Below are 17,702 nucleotides of genomic sequence, written 5' to 3'. Positions count from 1 at the left end.
AGGCCTGGCAGCTTTTTTTCCCTCCTTGAGTTCCTGATTCACTTCTGCCTTGAAGGCTTCACATAGCTTTCTGCTACCAATTCTTCCAACAATAAAACTGGCCAAAGAACAACTCAAAGCTACCTTTTGTATCTTACTTCTCTAGATCTTACTTGGTGACTCCTAGTACTAAGTAGGAGAAAGTAAGACAGGCCATGTAAATACACTGTGTATAAATACATGAATATGTAGGTGGTGCTGAGCGAGCACGTCAAAGTATTTAGGGTGGGGAGAAAAAGATCCTGGACAGGCACACTTGGCAGACCTTAATACATCAACACTTTCATTAGGCCACCTCCATCCCATCTCCCCTGCACAGAAGAAACAAATCTAAGTTACATGAGAATCATAAGTTCATTCTTTTCTGCTCACTTTCCTCTTTTCTATTAGGTGTCTTTTAAGTCTAGCACTGATCTTCAACATAACTTTCCCTACAGGCAGGAAATCAAGGAATTAGGTGGGCACCAGATCAGTCTATTCTTGTCTAAAAGTCTGCAATGAACAATAGTGAAGCTTCTGCCTTTGAGATTTTTAAATGATACAGTTTTCCACTATCTATGAATATGCACAAAATACCAAGAGCTGAATATACAGTTATTCAGAGTAAATAATATTCTTCACATAGGACACATTTAGTTCTTTGGTGAATATTAATTATTACTGGGCCACTCTTAGTTTACACTTACATAGTATACATTTACCAAATGATGAGAGACATGTAAGCATTTCACAATATACACTCCAAAGGACTGCCTACTTTTTTTTGCTTATACTGTAGCTTTATTGAACTTATTAAAAATCAATGGGTCAGTGGCTAGAGTTTGGACATTTGGGTCTGAAAGAAGAAAAATCTAGACAAAATAATACTTTTCTATGAGGCTTGGAAGAAAATCTTTGGGAACTGACTTCTGGAAAGAATGAGACCCTTTGAAGGTAAGCAAAGAGCCTTGGCAGTTTTTTTCTCCTGGAAGTGGACTCCTGGATCTGGCCTAGATGGAGATAGTTTACAAGGATGAGAATTTAGCCAAGATGCAGACAAAGATGTACTGCTGAGATAGACTGAAATCTGGAAATACCATCTGCCAGAGCAACCTGCTTTAGGCTAGAAGATCCCCCTTCCCTGGATTTTGCAAAGAAAATGGGGGATGAGGGACTGTAACTTTTGTGCTGAGTGACTGAATTCTAGAACTGTCAAAATTTAGTAAGTGGAAGCATAAACATCTGAACCTGTGACCTAAACCTTTCCAGCTCAAATACCAAGATCAAAAGGCTAGTGTAGGGGTGGGCAGGGGTTTGGCTAAACCCAGGCAATTCCATTTAATTAATGACACAAACCCAGTACAGACTCTGGCAGGAAGAGGAATGACCAGCCCTTCACCTATCAAGGGAAAGGCCTGGCACTCCCGGGAAATAAACAAAAATCACTACTGTTCTCTACAGCTTCCTGTGACCAACTAGACATTTGTCATTTTTGTTTGTCCACTTCCTTTCCCCACAGTACAATTTCCTTTGAATGATTACCTCCTTTTGCAGTTAGTCTTGCTGAATTGGTAAATCCAAACACTTGCTCTTAAATAAGCCAAAGGAATTCCTGGAGAGTCCTTCTCTCAAAGTGTCAGGACTCCCAGTTGTGGGTTTTAATTGGATTTGGGCATTCGTGAAAGAGCAATTTAAACAGCATATTTAATCTAGTGGAGGAATAGAAACAAGATTATTGAAGTTTCTCTTAAAAAAAACAAACAAACAAAAAAAAAACTTCCTGAAGCTTCCACAGTGTCTATCCTAAGTTTGATTCTTTAGCCTCCCTTTGATCACATTAACTCCTCTTTCCTTCAAGTAAATGCTTTATTGCTTAAGTTGCCTAGAATTGGTTGCTTCCAAAAGAATTCTAACTTTGTATCCTTTCTATCTATGACTATGGCCAGGCCATAGATGACCCACACCTCCCTCACAGGTTTGCTAAGGACTTTGTTTTACTGGATGATATAGCCATCCCCATTCTGTGTATCTTAGTCACTCTATTTATTTATTTATTTATTTATTTTGTTTTATTTTGGACAGGCAGAGTGGATAGTGAGAGAGACAGAAAGGTCTTCCTTTTTGCCGTTGGTTCACCCTCCAATGGCCGCTGCGGCCGGCACATCTCGCTGATCCGAAGCCAGGAGCCAGGTGCTTCTCCTGGTCTCCCATGGGGTGCAGGGCCCAAGCACTTGGGCCATCCTCCACTGCACTCCCGGGCCATAGCAGAGAGCTGGCCTGGAAGAGGGGCAACCGGGATAGAATCCGGCGCCCCAACCGGGACTAGAACCCGGTGTGCCGGCACCGCAAGGCGGAGGATTAGCCTGTTAAGCCACGGCGCCGGCCCTATTTATTTATTTTTAATTTGACAGAGTTAGACTGTGAGAGAGACAGAAGGGTCTTCCTTCTGTTGGTTCACCCCCAAAATGGCCGCTACGGCCAGCACGCTGCGCCGATCTGAAGCCAGGATCCAGGTGCCTCCTCCTGGTCTCCCATGCAGGTGCAGGGGCCCAAGCACTTTGGGCCATCCTCCACTGCCATCCCTTCCAGTCCAGAGCTGGACTGGAAGAGGAGCAACCAGGACTAGAACCCAGCGCCCATATGGGATTCCGGTGCCACAGGCGGAGGATTAACCAAGTGAGCCACAGTGCCGGCCCCTCTTAGTCACTCTTAAAATTTCTGGAAGTTATACCTTTTTTTCAGAACGGTATGACACAGCCCACCATGTTCTATTTTTAATTTGAAGTCTGCACGTCAGTGATTGTTTCAATGGTTCGGTTTGAGCTCCAGGACTGAGCTGTCACAGTTCACAGGTCTGGATTCTTGTTGCATTCCACCCCCAACACTAACATTCAATGAACTTACATCAAAGCATCCAGCTGGTGCTCAAGTTTTAATCATGCAGAATGTTAGAATTCATTCAGTATCTGATTTTAAGCGAAGCTAAAAAAATTTTAAGAAACTATCTTACCTGTTTTCTTTGTCCAGAAGAAAATTAACATTTGTCCACAAACAACACAATTTCAGTAGGAAAATTCCTATAATGAGATGCTGCTGCCACTTCTACACAAGCGCACTCACAGTGCTCCTCAACCAGCACCATGCCCAAGTTATAGCTAATAAGTGAGGTTAGGTTACTGTGGTTCACAAAGAATATTCCAATTACTCCAATCTAGCTCTCAGTAACATGATAAATTCTGGGTCTACCTGCACATGGAGGGCTGAATGACACAGAAAGGACAAAAAATGGTAAAGAGACCAACTTGACTCAAATACTGAGTTTTTAAACTCCATTTTAAAGGTGTAGGAAAACCTGAGACAACCAGGCTTATCAAAGGCTTTCCAATAATGAGGCTTTTAGAACATCACACAAGTAACCCTTTCAATCTCAATTCCTGGAGTATAGGCCTATGGATTACAGAAATGGTTTACATTGAGCCTGGTCAACAGGGTATGCATATCAACGTGTAGAAATAATATTAATAATAAGGTACTTGGGCTGGCGCCGTGGCTTAACAGGCTAATCCTCCACCTAGCGGCGCCGGCACACCAGGTTCTAGTCCCGGTTGGGGCGCCGGATTCTATCCCGGTTGCCCCTCTTCCAGGCCAGCTCTCTGCTATGGCCCGGGAAAGCAGTGGAGGATGGCCCAAGTGCTGGGGCCCTGCACCCCATGGGAGACCAAGAGAAGCACCTGGCTCCTGGCTTCGGATCAGCGAGATGCGCCGGCCGCAGTGGCCATTGGAGGGTGAGCCAACTGCAAAAAGGAAGACCTTTCTCTCTGTCTCTCTCACTATTCACTCTGCCTGTCAAAAAAAAAAGAAAAAAAAAATAGGATACTTAGCATTTGAGCAATAACTCTGTGCTAGGCAATGTGCTTAGTACCTTATATAAAGTTACTTCAAAGTTTATGGAAAATGTATATTATGACAAGATTATACATGGATTTCAAGTTTTGCACCAAATAAACTTTTAATTCCATTTTCCCAAACTATACTTCCTATCTTAAGTACCTTCCTATGCATTATCACATTCAATCCTTTAAAATGGGTGTCAATGTTACTTCATTTTATAGATGAGAAACTAAGACTCAAATAGGTACCCAGTCCAAGGACATACAGACTTGAATAATCTGATTCTGGATGCAGTACTCCTCACTGTTAGACACAATGAATTATCTTAGATCCTAGAATCCAACTACATATGTAAAATGTCATCTCTAAAAGAAGACAGAGAATATTTATCAGTAATAAATTCTTGGAAATTACAAGAAACTAAAGTGTCTTCAACTGCTTTACAGCCTTAAGGTGCCTACCTGGGTTATGGTTGCTGGGATTAGTGCATTTCTTTTACTTCACTTGATGATTAAAACCACACAAATTTGCTAGTGTTCTGGTACAGCAGTTTAAGCCACTGCTTACAAGTCCACAATCCCGTATCAAAGTACCAGTTTGAATCCTGGCTGCTCTACTCTCGATCCAGTTTCCCAACAATGTGCCTAGGAAAGCAGTTTAAGATGCACAAGTACTGGGGCCCTGCCACCCACATGGGACACCCAGCTGGAGTTCCAGGCTTCTAGCTTCAGCTTGAGCCAGCCCTGGCTGTTGTGGTTTTGTGTGGCGTGAATTAGCAGATAGAAGATCTCTGTCTCTCCTGCTATCACTCTCAAATAAATAAATAAATAATAGATAAATATCAAGAGAGCAGGAGAGACAGAGAGAGAGGTTCTTTTGGGTCTCCCACGTGGGTGCAGTGCCTCAAGCACTTGGGCCGCCCTCTACTGTTTTCTCAGGAGCATTAATAGGGAGCTGGATCAGAAGTGCAGCAGCCAGAACCTGAACTGTGGTCCAAATGGGACGCTGTTTCGCTGGTCCCAATAAAGAAATATTTTAAAATATTTTTTTAGAAACTAAACAAATGTAGTAACTACTACTACTACACTCTGAATTTGAGAAAATGAAAAGTGTACAATACATCACCCCTTATTTTCAAGCAGTAAATTATCAGATAAAAGTTAAATGATTACTGAAATTCACATTAAGATAGAATGATTAAAGTAGAACGTTATGTTGTAAAAGTGTGAAATCTCCGTATGAAGATAAAAATCGTCGAAACACAGCTCTACAAACTTAAAATACCCCAGAAAATTTTAAATGATTGGAAAAGACCAAAGATTAAAGGTAAAAAATTAATGAAGAAGGACCCTTTTATTATACATTTATAAAATAAGTCTAATATAGTTATTAAAAATGGGACAAAATTTTTATTTTTGGTATCTTGTATTTTGCATTCCATTTTTTTCATCATCTTCACAATCTTTCATAATTTGCTTTTTGTTATCCAAAGCATTCTGCAACTTTTTCACCAGCAAAGTACAACTGAAGAATAAACTATCATAAGTTCTCAGGAAAGACATCAGAGAAATTAATCCAGTAACTCATGAGTAAAGACTGAGAGTTCAGAGAAACACAAAACAAGAACATGAAGCATGGTTTAATCTTTCTGATGGTTCAGAAGGCACAAGATTCTGCTGTGCCATTTTCTTCACACTGGGTTTAGGTGCCTATAACAGAATGATAGTGGAATTTTGAAAAAAAAATTCTTTCATATGTGGTTCACATAGCATCAAATAACTACAGATACAATATGGGAATTGTGAGGTGTATATTTGTTCTTAACTAGGACACTATTGATAATAAGAAACTTTAAAAATTCTAGTTACAAAATGAGTATTTTTTAAGCACATTTAGCAACAGCTACTTGTTTTCAACTATCATTTCATTTTTGGTGACCAAATTATATGTGACCATAATTGAAGAACATATAACTTAAAATAACATTTAAAAGAAAAAGAAACATGGTTACAACAGAATTCTCTGTTAAATGAAGAAAGGAAAGTTACATATATGTACTGAAGGGCACTGATATTTCTCAAACCGATTCTTTTAAAAGGCTTTTAATCTACCCTCAAGTAAATCAATTTAAAACAAATTAAAAAAAAAATCTACTCAGCTTAGTGTGCTTGCAGAAACAAAGAACTCAATGTTGATCACATGACCACCTAACAATCATTTGATGCTGATTGCTGAACAAGATTGATTATCCTAACAACCATATGATTAAGCCACATGTATATATTCAGACGTGGCTAATCCAGCTAACCAACTGCAGCAGAGAAATGCTCAAATTAAAAAGGCTGAAACAAATGACAATTGCAAATGGCTGAATCACTGTACCTTTAGACACAACCTTAAATCTCAGTTTTGCTATATACTATCTGGTACTTTTGGATTCAGTAGTTGGGGTTAAAAAAAAAAGTTTCTGTATTCAAACATATCTACAGAATGTCAATATAAAATGTGTGGATATATACATTTAATACACATACACACTCACATACACTCACACAGACTCACACATCTAGGAACCAGCACCTCTAACCACATCCCCATTTCTCACTAGACCCAATGAATCATTTGTTATGTTAAGACCAGCTTAGATTCTATAAGGCTGTAACAACATATGGCTAAAGAGGTCAAACACAAGCACCCACACTCAGGCTGAATTAAATTGTTCCTCCTCATGATTTCTGACAAGTAGTAATACCGTTTATATAATAGTTGTATCTCAATAACTTAGAATTCAGAGTATAAAACCTCACATATAGAACTCCCTCACTGTTTACAGAGCACTCCTCCCATTGTATTTCCACTAGCTGATAAGAGGGCACATCAGACTAGATCACTGAACTGTACAAATGATCTTTACTCTTAATCTAAACAAACATGTGTTAAAACATTCTGAAATGCTGCATCCTTTGATTTCTTCATCTTTTCAATTGCCCGATGTAGGTCCTGCTGCTGCACAGGCCGAATTTCATCTTCATCATGGCTACGATGCAAACAAAACAACCAAATATTCATAAATTTAGATGAATGTGGTAAAAAACAAATTTGTTTTCAACTGCATAACATGTTGTAACAATGAAGTCTTCTTCCCATTCAAGATCCCAAAAAAACAATTAACAATTTCAAATTCTTCCAAGAATTATCTACAAACACACAAGTCTTAAGAGATTTTAGAAAGCACTGACTGCTAAGAGCCAGGATGCTAAAATGGTGAGCTAAAATCAAATACTTCATACCAAGAAAATAAACACAAAATATTACTATAAGGTGAAAATGTTAAACGGTATAAAGGTGTGTCAATTTATCCAAATGGGAATACAGAAATCAGAACTTATTCCTATTAAAACTGGAATTAAAAAATAGCATTCTTATGTATATACTCATGAATATGTTTAGCTTTTATGAACTCAAAGTAAAATTCCTTCCTTTTAATAAAAACCCAACTAATCCAAGTCTTCTCCACTCAATGAGAAAAATAAAATTCAGTATTTTAAGTCTCTTTGTAATTCATAGATACATAGGGAAAAATATTCAGGAAAAATGCTTTGATAACCAAAACCTACCAGCCAGATTTTTCATATGAAAATGTAAACTCTTCAGGACTTTGAGGCAGCAGAAAAATAGGTCTTTTATTATTAATGTAATTTACTTATGAGTTATTATTCCTCTTAACCTCTCCATGACAGAGCCCGAAGGAGCACTCATAATGGGTCTGGAACCAGTGCATGTGTAGCTGGTAGCTGACACGGTAGCTTCTGTGCATACTTTCCCTTACCAAAACTAAAAAGTCAAAAAACTTGGTAAAGCTTGCCAGAGGAATACTCTGTAATTAAATATGTGAATACAATAGGCAAACACCACAGAAGTAAAAATCTCAGCTAAGGTTATATACTTATATAAGGTTATACACAGTTGAATACTGAGAAACAAAGGGATAAACTTTGGAGAATTCACTCAACACAAACTCCCAAAGCAAAGTGTAACACTAGTTCAGGGCAAGTAACCTTTGGAAAACTTCCTTAAGAGACGTGTTCACCAAGACTGAATCATTCCAGTCCTGTAGTGTCTTTGCTGGAATAAAGCCAGCAAAAAAATAGTTCAGGCCCATCGTAGTTTGAAATCGGTGTCAAGTAAAATTTGTGGTAGCGACAAATGGTAGTCTGTTTAGTGAATACATAACTGCTAACAAGTGGAAGACTATGCCCTCAAGGCCCCCACAATTACATGTGCAATTTCTGGAAGACAAAGCATTCATTTCTACGTGTAATGGAATTTAAGAGGCAGAAGCAATCTAGGGGTGCTAGAGAATCTTGTTGCCTAATAGAAATGAGCAAGCCCAAGTTTCTGTCAGCTTTATCAGTAGAAATTCAGAATTTTTTGTTCATTGCCAGTCCTCTTCATGACTCTTCCCCATTCATTTTCAGAACTCCCTTTTAGAAAAACGGCAATAAAAGTGAATGTATGTGAGGGGATATCTATTAATCCACATTTACCTTTTATTCCATAGGCAGGGTTCCTATATAGCAAAATGAAAGGAACTGTTCTACAAGCTCGAAAAGATCTTAACAAATACTGGAGATTACTCTAAGAAATCATATATAAAGAAACATACCTTTCTTCTGATGTGGAATTAACATATTCCCTGACACAGAGGAGGGCAGCATCCCTACACATCTCTTTTAAGTCACTTCCTGAAAACCCATCAGTTTCCTGGGCAACTTCTAACAGGTCTACATGCCTATCCACCTGAAAGAAATAGAAAACACGCTTAACAAACATAATGCATACATACTACAAATGGCTCTTCTAAATATGGCTTAAAGTTTCAATAGTACAATAGCATGGAAGAGAAATATTAAATAGTATTTTCAGTTTATAAAAATTTTTTTAAATCATAGGAGGTTAGAAACTTACAATCTAATTTTCATTATCTTTTATCATTACTGAGACAGAAGTTAAATCTTCCAAAGCACACTGTGGAGTGATAGGGAAGAACAAACATTCAAACACTGAAGGTATGGAGTTGACTCTTTTCTAGAACATATTGAATATACTTACCAAAGAACCTGCAGTATTGAGTCCAGAATCAATCAAAAGAAGAAAAAAATTTACTCCGAGGCAGAGGCAGAGAGAGAGAGGTCTTCCATCTGCTGGTTCACTTCCCAGATGGCTGCAATGGCTGGAGCTGTGCTGATCTGAAGCTAGGAGCCAGGGGCTGCTTATAGTTCTCCCACATGGGTGCAGGGGCCCAAGCACTTGGGTCATCTTCCACTGTTTTTCCAGGCCATAGCAGAGAGCTGGATTGGAAGTGGAGCAGCTGGGACTCAAACTGGCACCCATATGGGAATGCCAACACTCAACGTGGTGGCTTTACCTGCTATGCCTCAGCATCAGCTCCTTAACCATTCCTTTTAACTAAAATCCTTTAATTTTTTTACTACTTCAACACTAATTTAGCATCTATAGTTTTGCTCTCCAACTTAAGCTTTGTGTCAAGCAATTAAATATTGTCCTAGCAACTTATACGCTTGGGATAATGTAACTCACACTAGATGTATAGATTAAGAAACAAAATGAGCAATGGCGGAATAGGGAGGGAGATTACTGCTCTAGTCTAGGGGAGGATAGTTAAAAAGAGGACAGAGTGCAATCTCAGGGAAGGGTTAAGGAGAAAACAGCAAAAGAAACTCCACGCAAACTGGGAAAACACTGTAGTCCTACATGGAGGATGTGGAGGACCTACGTGGAGGGTAGGGATGCGCACGGCTCGGGACCCCAGCAGCCAAGAGTCTCAGCACCAGCTTTGGAGTGAGGTGAAACCAGACTGCAGCAGCCCAAGCCACTGGCAATAAAGCTGCAGTTTCGAAAAGCATGGCTTGGGCCTGGCTTGGAGCCCTGTGGGGAGACAGTATACCTGGCAACCTAGAGGGGAAAACAGGGGGCACATTTCCTTCTCCTTGACCCCTGGCACTGGTGTCCTGTAACTAGTCCAGAGAAAGCAGGCACCATCTTGGACATATGTAATAGGTACACCAACTCATGTCTGCGCAACCAGCAACTAGCCAAGAGTAGACACCTGATTCTGGCTGGGAGAACTGACGGGGGACTGGCTCTTAGTGACTGTGGGAGCCTTATGTGCTAGGACTGTGAAAACACTGTGGCTGTATGGAATGACACAGGGTATGCTAGGACTCTAGGCAGTCACTGTGGGTGGTTCCACACAATCAGGGCTCCCTGATTCTCTGGTGAGGGGTCACTGCAGCAGGATCTGAGTTCACACCAAGGACTACAAAGATCCTTTGTGTGGTTCTTGTGGCAGTGAAGATGAAAACTGTACCCACTGGGGCTAGCACCCAGACTTTGATCTCCTTTGAAGAGAGGAGATGAGTGTGAGAATACATCAACGCAGCAGAGCAAACCTCCCTTCTGATGAAAATAAAAGAGATTTACCACGCTCAACTTGGGTGTCACCCTGGACATTCCCCTAACCCTGAAGCACTGAACAGAGCTCCCTGACCACAATCAGCACACACCTCTGGATATTCACTGAAAGAGCAGACACTCCACTAAGCCAGAGAAGCATAGTCCAAGATAAAAGCCATCACAGGGGAAAAACAAAAACAAGTATCACAGCCAATGCCTAACAAAAAATGCAGCAAGAAACAAGAATAAGGAAGACAACATGATATCCCTAAAAGAATACAATCCTTCCTTCAATACTAGAATGTGAAGATGAAGAGACTGACAAAATGCCAGAAACAGACTTCCAAAAATTGATGATAGGATTACTTAGAAGTAATCAGAAACAAATTCATGAACTAAAGAAATCCATACATGACATGAATGAAAACTTTTCCCATGAAATTGCAATTTTAAAGAGAAATCAAAGTAAAATATTGGAAATGAAGAATTAAATAGAACAAATAAAAAATACGGTGGAAAGCCTTAACAACAGAATCAGTGAGGCAGAAGAAAAGAATATCCAGGTTAGAAGACAGACCTCAGGAAATGTTATAGTCAGGCAAAAAAAAAAAAAAAAAAAAAAAAATCAGAAAACTAAAAAATGCAGTTAAAGATTTATGGAGTTCCTGAAGGTATGGAAAGAGAGACTGGATGAGAAGGCCTTTTTAGTGTAATAACAACAGAAAACTTCCCTAATTTGGAGAAAGAAAAGGGATGTCCAAGTACAGGAAGCACATAGAACTCCTAATAGACATGACCAGAAAAGATCTTCACCATGACACATTGTAGTCAAACTCTCCACAGTAAAATATAAAGAAAAGATTCTAAAATGTGCATGAGAGAAATACCAGATTACTTTCAGAGGATCTCCAATTAGACTCACAGCTGACTTCTCATCAGAAACCCTATAGGCTAGGAGACAAAGGCGAGATATATTCCAAGTCTTAAGAGAAAAAAAACTGTCAACTCAGAATACCATACCCTGCAAAGCTCTTATTTATGAATGAAGGTGAAATAAAGACCTTCCATAACTAACAGAAATTGAAAGAATTTGTCACTACTCATCTAGCCTTACAAAAGATGCTTAAGGATGTGCTACACAAACACAGAAAAATGGTCATCACTACAAAAGAAGGTGAAGGCAAAAAAATCTCCCAGTAAAAGAAATTCAAAGTAAAAAATAGGAGTATTTATGGAAAAATGGCAGAGCCAAGTCATTACTTACCAATAGTCACCTTGAATGTAAATGGCCTCACCATTCCAGGTAAAAGGAACACACTGGCAAAATGGATTAAAAAACAAAACCCTACAGGTTTTTTGCTGCCTACAGGAAGATGTGACTACTGTAAATATATGCACCTAATTACAGGTCACCTGGCTATTTGAAAGAAATATTGATGGATCTAAAGGGAGATTTAGACTCCAATACAACAGTAATGGACACTTCAATACCCCACTTTCAGCAATGGACAGATGAACTAGACAGAAGATCAGCAAGGAAACAACATAGTTAATCGACACTATAGACCAAATGGACCTAACAGATATCTACAGAACTTTTCATCCACAGATACAGAATACACACATTTTTTACCAGTGCATGGAACTTTCTCTAGGATTGACCACATGCTAGGCCAAACAGCAAGTCTCAGTAAATTCAAAAAATTGAAACCATATCATGCATCTTCTCTAACTACAATAGAATGAAGCTAGAAATCAGTTACAGGCTTCTGGCTTTGGCCTGGTCTAGCCCTTTTCATTGTGAGCATCTAGAGAGTAAATTAGGGGACAGAAGATCTTTCTCCATCTTTCCAGCTTTCACATAAAATGAAAAAAAAAAATTTAATGAGGTTTGAGAACTGGAAAAAATACTGAAATAAATTGACAGACTTCAAAGACAGCTCAAAAGAGCATTACTTGCTTATGTGTATTAATTATATCTATCACTGGTGGTATATCTGTTAATATGCATGCATGCTACACATTTTACATACACGACTCAAGATCTCAAAATGATTTTATGAGACTACTGGCATCAAATTTCTAACTGAGAAAAATGAGGAACAGAGATACTAAACAATCTTTGTATTAGGTCCCACAGTAGGGAATATAGAAAACCCTCAGGTCTGTCTCTGTAGCCCATGCTTGTTAACTATTCCTGCTGTTAAATGAAAAGTCAAAGTTCAGGTAAGTTTGTATAGGGAGAAGAAGTTACTTCCTTACATTACAGATAAGATATTTTCATAGGGTATATATTTTATTATTGCTAATCCCTTTTATACTTAAAACTTGAAGCCAAAACCAACCATTACACAATCTTTTAAGAAGAAGTGAGTAACATTAAGGAGTACCTATCATTAGAGAATTATAAAACAGTGGGACACAGTATCATTTCAAATGCCTCCATCATTTCTTTGGAGAAGAAAAACTCAAAATATTAAAGTCTGGTGGCATATTTGTATCACAAAACCTTCCTCTGCTCAGCATGCATAAGCAGGATGGTGCTCACTTTAAAATTCAGGTGCTACTGAAGTGAGGTATCTTTTAAGAAAATTAAATGAATTTCTTTCAGATTTTATTGAAGTAGCTATAATTCTTCAGCATAAAAATACAAACTAGTAGGTAATGAGATGTTCTCATGGTAGCAATCACCAGAAAGCATTAGTATTTTGTATCATAAAACTCCCTAGATTAATCCTTTATGCTTTCATGAATAAGAAATAGAATGCTAAAAATCGCCTGTATCTATTACACATTATTCTAAGAGTTTCCAAAGACACTACTGTTTTAAAAAGCAGAATATGGAAATCAATGTTCACATTAGACATAATAAACAATTTCGTAAGTGCAAAAATTAATGGAGTGTGTAAAGTATGGGTACGCAAAGAACTTAAATTTCATCATTTATATTTACCATCTACATAACATAATATCTACACTAGATTACATATATGTGGTTCAAAAATTTTCTAACTTCCAGTTATGAAGTATAACCCTTTATTAAGATATTTTTAAAATTAAGTAACTACATTAGTTAAAGTGAGGTCTCTGTGAAATTGTCAACTAACTCCTAATGTCTGTTAAGTGTCTAGCCACACTATAACCATTCTAAATCAAAAGAACTTGCTAACTTATCCCCTTTGTTTTTTTCTCTAAATTCTTCACTGATGACTATCCTTGTTAAAGGATTACCAATTAACTGTGCCTTATCTAAACAGTATTATGACCACACAATGTCTTTTTGAAAGCAACTATCAAATATTCAACTAAAAGGCAAAATTTGTTGACTTCTCATTTATGATAGGAGTTCCTTACCTAGAACACATGGAGGATTTTAGCAAATTCCTTGAAATTATACAAAATACCTCATGCACACATGTAGCACTCTAAGGAAAGGTTATATATGTTTTTATCTCACTTTTACATTTTTTAATTTATTATTTCTTTGGTTTTTAAAAAATAATTTATTTGAAAGGCACAGTAATAGAGGGAGAAACAGACACACACACAAAGAAAGAGAGAGAGAGAGAATATCTTCTAACCACTGGTTCACTTTCTAAATGGATGCAATGGCTAGAGCTGGGCCAGGCTGAAGTCAGGAGCCAGGAATTCAATCTAGGTCACCCACAGGAGCTGCAGAGACTCAAGTACCTGAGTCAACACCTGCTGCCTCCCAGGGCAGGAATTAGCAGAAAGCTAGAATTGGAAGCGGAGCTGGGACCCAAACTCAGGCATTCCAATATGGGATGTGGATATCCAAAGGCATCTTAACTGCTACTGTCCCTAACCTCATTCTTAAAGGGCTCTATGACCCCCATAATGATTAATAACAACTAATCAAATATTTATAATTTGCTCAGTTCTTTAAATTTCTGAATATAGTATACATTACTGCTACGGTTTGGGGCAGAAAGATACTTAAAAAAGATCTTAATTCTGGCGCTGGCATTGTGGTGCAGAAGGTTAAGCTGCTTGTGATGTTGGTCACTGGCATCCCATATGAGCACCAATTCAAGCCTCAGCTGTTCCACTTCCAATCCAGCTCCCTGATAATGTATCTGGAAAAGTATCAGAAGATGGCCCAAGTGCTTAGACCCCTGGCACCCACATGAGAGACTCAGATGGAGTTCTGGGCTCCTGGCTTTGGCCTGCCTAAGCCTGGACCCTTGCGGCCATTTGGTGAGTGAATCACAAGACGGAAGATCTCTACCTCTTCTTCTGTCATTCTGCCTTTCAAATAAAGTTAAATCTTTTAAACACAGATCTTAATTCTCTTGAATGACAATCCATCAAAAACACTATGTTTTTTCCAAAATAAGACAAACTAATTCTAACTTTCATGCAGAGAAAGGTGAAAATTAACCCCTGGCTGGGGGAAAACAAGGGTTAACTAGCCTTACTAAATAGTGAAGTGTACAAAGTCTCCAATAATTAAAACAGTGATCCAAACAATAAAGCCAATGTAAATGAGAATCTGGTAAAGATGGTATTCACAGTGAGAAAAAAAAATTGCCTATTTAATAAATGGTGTTGGAACAACTAGGTTTCCATCCAGATAAACAAAGCAAAGTTGGATTCATATACTACATTATTCAGGTAATGTCCAAATATATCAAAGATTTAATCAAAAAACACAAAACCATCAAGGATACTCAGATAACATTTATCTTCTGATGGAAGAACAAAATTAAGAAGCAGCCCTGTCTTTATTCTCTTTCTGCAAACCCAAACTTGAATCTCATCCAGTCCATTTATCTAACTACCAAATTTAGAGGAACAATTACTGTGCAATTAGCAAAATTCAGATTGTGGGAAAATCTAGACAAACTCAACCTAGTTCCTTCAACAAATATTCCAACAGGGAGAAAAAAAAGGGAAGAAGCAATAGCCTATAATTAAAAGAGTTTAAAACTATCAAGTAATTGAAAATTAAGAATTCCATATAGACTCCAAGTAAACACAAATAACATGGTTTTAAAAACAAAGATATTTAATTGACAATTTGAATCTGTACAAATACAAGATAATAATATTGTCAATTTTTGTTGAGTTATAATATTAATCTCTTAATTTTAGAGGTACAACTAAAATATTTACAGTGAAATATGATGGGAAAATATGGGAAGTTTGGAAATAGGGTATGGATGGAGCAGAATTAGCCAAGTCATTTCCTGGAGAAAAATAAACTACAGAAATTTAAGTATCTTTGACTATGAGAATCTATTTAATGCAGTGAGTTCTAACAGTGAGTTTAGATATCAAGTTGAGAAACAGGAAGACATTATTCAAATATGTATATTCAGCTAAATGGATTTAGGAAAACAAGTATCAAGAGGTTAGAAAATATGAAAAATGCTTTTATAAACTTGGGAGTAGAAAATATCTTGAAAATTTTTTTAAAGATTTATTTATTTGTTTGACAGGCACACACACACACATACACACACACACAATCTCCAACTGCTGGTTCATTCCCCAGATGGCACAATAGCTGGAGCTGGGCCAGGCTGAAGCTAGGAGCCTGGAACTCCATTTGTATCTCCCATGTGGATAGCCAGAGCCCAAGTACTCAGGCCATCTTCCTCTGCTTTCCCAGGCTTATTAGCACACAGCTGAATCAGAAGTGGAGCAGTTAGGACTTGAATTGGCACTCAGATTTGGGATGCTGGCATTGCAAGCAGTGGCTTAACCCACTGCCACAGTGCTGGTCCCTTAAATTAATATTTATAAAACCTAGGGGTAGTCATTTAACCTTCAGTTAGACACTGGGTAAGATGACTGTATCTCATATCAAGAGTATGCGAATTTGAAATGGGTTCCAGCTCCTGACTCCAGTTTCATGCTAATGCAGACCCTGGATGGTAGGGGGTGATGGCCCAAGTAATTGGGTTCCTTCCACCACAGCCTAAGCTTGGCCCAGCCCTGGCCATTACAGACATTTGGGAAGGAAACAGCAACGCTCTCTCTCTCTCTCTCTCTCTCTCTCTCTCTGTGCCTATCTGTCTCTGTCTCTCCAGTCTTGCCAATAAATAAATATATTAATTCATAATAAAAAAATCCAGCAGCCATGAAAAAAGGAAAATATCCCAATAAAAGAAGACAAAGAAAAAATATTTACAAATCACACTGATAAATGGCAAATCTTCCTAATATATGGAATTATAAATCTATAAAAAAAACTACAGTAGAAAAATAGACAAAGAATATAAACACATATTTCATAGAAAAAAACAATTAAAGTAGCTCTTAAACATATATACTAATACTTATTTCATCCCTACAGAATGAAAATAAAAACTTATGAGATAACCATTTTCTATCATGTTGGTACAAAGTTCCATAACACTTTTCTGGTAAGGCTGTAAGTAAAGAAGTACTACCATTAAAGAAGTAATACTCTAATATTACAGGCCTAAGGATAAATTGGCATGAGCAATTTGGCAATAGCTACCAAAATTATAGAAATAATTCTTCTTCTGAAAAATTCACCATACTAATATTCCTATACAAGATGGAGGGCCAATGCTGTGGTGCAGCAGATTAAAGCCCCAGCCCGCAGGACCAGCATCCCATATGGGCGCCAGCTGGAGTCCCAGCTGCTCCACTTCCGATCCAGCTCCCTAATGCACCTGAGAAAGCAGCAGGATGGCTCAAGTCCTTGGGCCCCTGCACCCACGTGGGAGACCCAGAAGAAGGAAGCTCCTGTTTCCTGGCTTCGGATTGGCTCAGCTCCAGCCATTGCAGCTATTTGGAGAGTGAACCAGCAGATGGAAGACCTCTATCTCTATCTGTATCTACCTCTCTTTCTAACTCTTTCAAATAAATAAAATAAATCTTTAAAAAATGAAATGACATAATGCACTAAAAGTTATTCAATGCTGCATTTTTATAGCAATGAAAGGCCAGAATTAACCCAAATGTCCCTCAATATGGCATTGATTAAACAAATTACGGTGTATTTGTACAATGGAATTTTATGCGATTTGAGGGGGGAGGAGTATATAGAAACTATATGCCAATATGAGAAAAAAAATCTCAAAAGTAAGTGACAAAAAGAATGCACAGGGAATATAGTTTATGTAAAAAAGAATAACAGCATATTCTAAGTTGTTTATATAGGCATAATGCCAACCTGAAAGAATACAGAAGAAAAACAGGGGAGGAAGGGAGACTTTTCTCTGTGTACTATGTACCATTTGAAATTTATTTAAATAACAAAACAAGGGGGAAAAAGCCTCTTCACAAAAATATATGTATTTTCTATAGCCAGAGAACAG

At 38.1% G+C, this 17,702-nt stretch overlaps 1 protein-coding gene across 1 annotated transcript in view; it reads right to left on the bottom strand.

Moving 5' to 3' along the window:
- Nucleotides 1-5,295: 5,295 nt before the first annotated feature.
- ATAD1 (ATPase family AAA domain containing 1) overlaps nucleotides 5,296-17,702 on the bottom strand; it is a 41,695-nt gene continuing 29,288 nt past the window's right edge. The window contains exons 9-10 of the mRNA XM_062214641.1: nucleotides 8,576-8,709; nucleotides 5,296-6,946 (exon numbers count right to left, since the gene is read on the bottom strand). Of these exons, the coding sequence (XP_062070625.1) occupies nucleotides 6,826-6,946; nucleotides 8,576-8,709 (255 nt within the window). The 3' untranslated portion in view covers nucleotides 5,296-6,825. The remainder of the gene's footprint in view (nucleotides 6,947-8,575; nucleotides 8,710-17,702) is intronic.

The sequence above is a fragment of the Lepus europaeus genome, chromosome 17, assembly GCF_033115175.1.
Source record: "Lepus europaeus isolate LE1 chromosome 17, mLepTim1.pri, whole genome shotgun sequence".
NCBI lineage: Eukaryota > Metazoa > Chordata > Mammalia > Lagomorpha > Leporidae > Lepus > Lepus europaeus.
Note: the sequence above shows the minus strand (reverse complement) of the source record. Positions and strands in the feature narration are given on the sequence as shown.